Below are 4,680 nucleotides of genomic sequence, written 5' to 3' on the forward strand. Positions count from 1 at the left end.
TCTACTCTCCTCCCCACCCGCTTCGCACCTTCTCGCCTCCACCCTCTTTACCTCTCCTAACCCCGTCCACCTCTCCCCTCCCAGCCCTCTACCTTCCTCCCCCCTCACTCTTCCCCTACACGCCATCCACCTTTCTCCCCTCCACGCCCTTCTACCCTTCCCCCACCCTGCTCTACGCATCCCCGCCTCTCCCCCACCCCGCTCATACCTCTGCACCTCCAACAACGACCACAAGACACTCTGATCCCCTCTCCTCTCCCTCCGAACGTTCCTGACCGCTGCCTCCCCACCCAACACTTCCCTCTCTACCTCGTTCCCCCGTCTCCCCACCTCCTGCAATAGCGCACCATTCTACCTGTCCCTCTACCTCCTCTACCTCTTACCCTCCACTCTCTCCCCCCCCTCTTCCTCCCCTCCACCCCTCTAACCTCGCCTCCACCTCGCTACCTCTCTACCTCCATCCCCTCCACCTCCCCACCTCCCTCTCCCCTCCCACCCTCTACCTCTCCCCTCCACCTCTCTACCTCTCCCCCCCTCCCACCTCGCACCCTCCCCCACCCTCTTACCTCTCCCCTCCCTCGCACCCACCCCTCTACCTCTCCCTCCCCACCCTCTCACCTCTTCGCCCTATCCAACCCCTCTACCTCCTCCCCTACCTCCACCTTCTTACCCCCTCCTCCCACCTCCTCCACCTCCTCTTCCCGCCACCCCTCCACCTCTCCCCTCCCACACATCTCACCTCTCCCCTCCACCCCTTCACCTCTTCTCCAACCTCTCCCTTCTACCCTCGCCGTCACCTCTCCTACCATCCCCTCCACCGCCTCTACCTCTCCCCTCCTCTCGCACCCCTCTACAACCTCTCCCTCCACCTCCATACTCTCTCCCTCCACCCTCCTACCCTCTTCCTTCCAACCTCGCTACCCCTCCACCCCTCTACCTCTCCACCTCCACCCCTCCAACCTCTCTTCCCTCCACCTCTCTAGCCATGTCGGATGTCTATGCGCTGTCGCCCTCATTCCCCCAAAGCCTCATCGACCTGTCTTTCAACTTAAGACGATGGTTTGACGAGAATGAGTTTAGCCTCGGCAGACACACCACACACTCTTGATGAGAAAATTAACACCAGCTGGAGCGCTAAAGAGCACGCTTTTAAGCCGTTAAAAATCCTCCGTCGGAAACTCCAAACACACACACACACACACACACACACACACACACACACACACACATCACACCACACACACACACACACGACACACACACACACACACACACACACACACACACCACACACACACACACACACTGGGGGCCCTCTGGGCTCAGAGCCTGTCCCAGGGACCCTGGGTTCTCCATACAGCCACACACCTCCTATAGACATTCTTAATTGGACCAATCTGCAGCCACAAATCATCCTGCCGTTAGACTGGACTACAATACTGAGATAGAGGGGAGAGAGAAAGGGAGAGGAGAGAAAGGAGAGAGGTGGGAGAGAGAGATTGAAGAGTCTGACAAAGAGAGAGAGGAAGGTAGAGAGAGAATGGAAGAGTATAAAACGAAAGAGAGAGAGAAGATGTTCGAAGACGAAGAGGAAGAGGAAGAGGGAGAGAGAGGGAGAGAGAGTGGAGAGTTAGAGAGAACAAGGAGAAACAGCAGATGTCAAGCAGAGGGAGAGAGACTCACGCACTGAAGAGGTAAGACGAGAGAGAGAGAAGGGAAGGGAGGAGAAGAAGAAAGAGAGAGATGGGAGTGTGAAGAGAGGAAGACGCACGTAGAGAGAATAGAAACGTGTAAAGTTGAGAAAGACAGGCTATAGAGAGAGCATGGTAAGGGTGTAAAGAGAGAGAGAGGTGGAAGGTTGGCAGGCAAAGGAGGAGAGGGGGAAAGGGAAGGAAAGAGATGGCTGGAGTGTAAAGAGAGGAGAAAGAGCGTAGATGAGAGATGGAAGAGAGCTGTGCAAAGAGAGAGAGAGAGGAAGGGAGAGAGAATGCGAGGTTAAAGGAGAGGGGTTAGAGAGAGGATGGAAAAGTTTTAAAGAGCAGTAACGGCGGAGGAGAAGAATGTAAAGTTGGAAAAGAAGTACGAGAAAGCATGAGGAGTAAGAGAGAGAAGAGTAGGAAGAGGAAGTTTTAAAGAAAGGATAGAGAGAGATGGAGTAAAAGAAGACACGAAGTAGAGAAGAGCATGGAGGAGTGTTAAAGAGAGTGAGTGAGACGTGAGGGAGAGAGATACTAGGAAAGAGTGTTGTTTGTATAATAGAGAGAGGAGGCGAGGAGAGAGGGTAAGTTATAAAGATAGATGGAGGAAAGATATGCTAGAGCAGAGATGGAAGTATAAAGCTAGTGAGTAAGAAAGATGTGAGAGGAGATGGACGGTCGCTAAATAAGACGGAGACGAGAGGAAGGAAGAGAGAGAGGATAGAAGTGATATAGAGAGAGAGCAGGAAGGTCAAGAAGAGAGACCTGTAAAGAGTATGTAAAGGTCGTGTGGTAGATAGGAATGAGAGAGAGAGATGAGTAGTGTTATAAGAGAGAGAGAGAAGAGAGAGAGAGAGAAGATTTTGGATGCTGTGCTTCTTTTAGAAAGGCCATCAGCGTGCTGATCCCATCGTCTCGTGGTTACCTCGGAGTGGTTGATTGTGTACGGATGTGACACCAGCGAGCTGCGCACTTCCAGACGCACTGCCGGACAGACGGAGGGAAGGTGTGCTGTGCCAATGTGTGTGTGTGTAGATTGTGTGTGTGTGTGGCATCAGTGTGTTGTGCTGATGAGGGATCTGTTGCACTGCAGTGACAAAGGACACTCTTACCTATCAAGGTCCCACGACGCTGGCCTAACATTTCAAACACAACCTCCAACTCAGCAAAACCCCTACCTGCCTCCTCTCTCTCTACTTTCTTTCACTCTCTCCGCTCTACCTCCTCATTTTCTCCGCACCCTCTCTTTCAACTGCGTATCAGAAGCAAACCATATGGAAGCATTGTATTCCCTCGTTTTCTTTTCTCACCAGCAAACATTCCAGAGCAGCCCTTCCAGCACTCAGTGACTTTACAGCAACCTATGTAGTTGTTCTATGTTAGCAAACTCTTTTTCCCTTCTCCATCCTGACCATCTCTCCCGTCTCTCGGTAGCATCTCATTCTCTTCTCCTATTTCTCTGCTTCTCGCCCTCCTTACACCTCTCTTCTCTCTCTCCCATTCTCCTCTCTTCCTCTCTTCTCTCACTCGCTCTCACTTCTCTCTCTTCCTCTCTGCCTCTTCCCTCTCTCTCTTCTCTCTCTCTCTTCTCTCTCTCTCTCTCTCTCTCTCTCTCTCTCGTCTCACACACACACACGTGTGCACACAAACACATACACAGGCTTATTTGCATTAAAAACCATGTAAAATAAATTAATAATCAGATGAATCGAGGAATAACAGACAGGAGTCATGACCGGTGAGTGTGTGTGTGTGAGTGCTTTCGATTGTAAACCTCTGATTCCCATGAGGGCGGTAACATGTCGCAGCAAAGCACCCCCCACCCTTCCCCACCACGTTAGGGACATACATAAACACACACGTTCAAGTATACATGAAAAGATTCAAAGCCCAAATCAATATGTAAATGAATTATGAAAGGGTCTAAAAATAAAGTTTTCCCCTCCTTTGTTTAGGAGAACTCAGTAGAGAACACTCATCCAGACAATGTACTGGAGAGAGAGAGAGAGGGAGAGAGAGAGAGAGAGGGAGAGAGAGGGAGAGAGAGAGAGTGAGGAGAGAGAGATCTCACTCTTTTCCCCTTAGCCCCGTTTCTATTCCCCTTCCATCTCTCGATTGCGCCCTCTCTCTCTATCTCTCTCTCTCTCCATCTCTCTATTCTCCAGGGAGAGATGTTGGAGTGATTATTATTCATTCCTTTCAAGCTGAGAGAATAGGAAGTTCTCACCAACAGAACAGAACACACTGACTGACTGCTAACTGGTTGATTGACAGGAGAGAAACAGCGGGAAATGGGGATAAAGAGAGGAGAGACAGACAGACAGACAGACAGACAGACAGACAGACAGACAGACAGAGACAGACAGACAGACAGACAGACAGACAGACAGACATACAGACAGACAGACAGACAGACAGACAGACAGACAGACAGACACTGAAATAGAAAGAGAAAGAGACAAAGAGACAGTGGGGACAGTGGAGAGAGTGGAGAGAGTGGAGACTGTAGGGACCGTGGAGACTGTGGAGACTGTGGAGAGAGTGGAAAACCGTGGAGAGAGTGGAGACTGTAGGGACCGTGGAGACAGTGGAGAGAGTGGAAAACCGTGGAGAGAGTGGAGACTGTAGGGACCGTGGAGACTGTGGAGACAGTGGGAAACCGTGGAGAGAGTGGAGACTGTAGGGACCGTGGAGACTGTGGAGACAGATTGGTAAAAATGGAGAGCAGAGACAACAAAAAAGCAGACAGTGCAGGACGGAGGGAACGATGGAAGGGGGGTGGAGTGAGAGATGGAGGGAGGGGTTTAGTGAGAGATGTCCTGCTGAGTTAAACCAGGTGTCTGTATCAGTGTGTCACAGGGGGAGAGACGGAGGGAGGGAGAGGGATAGAGGGAAGAGAAAGAGGGAGGGAGGAATGGAGAGGGCTGGAAGAGGGCAGGAAAAGGGTAGAATAATTAGGCCGACCCCCAGCAGAGGAGAGTGG

At 51.4% G+C, this 4,680-nt stretch overlaps 1 protein-coding gene across 1 annotated transcript in view; it reads right to left on the bottom strand.

Moving 5' to 3' along the window:
* LOC139026445 (ephrin-B3-like) overlaps positions 1-734 on the bottom strand; it is a 7,716-nt gene extending 6,982 nt beyond the window's left edge. The window contains exon 1 of the mRNA XM_070441784.1: positions 619-734. Coding sequence (XP_070297885.1) covers positions 619-734 — 116 coding nt within the window. The remainder of the gene's footprint in view (positions 1-618) is intronic.
* Between the last annotated feature and the right edge of the window lie 3,946 nt (positions 735-4,680).

This window comes from Salvelinus sp. IW2-2015, unplaced genomic scaffold (genome assembly GCF_002910315.2).
Source record: "Salvelinus sp. IW2-2015 unplaced genomic scaffold, ASM291031v2 Un_scaffold4798, whole genome shotgun sequence".
Classification (NCBI taxonomy): domain Eukaryota; kingdom Metazoa; phylum Chordata; class Actinopteri; order Salmoniformes; family Salmonidae; genus Salvelinus; species Salvelinus sp. IW2-2015.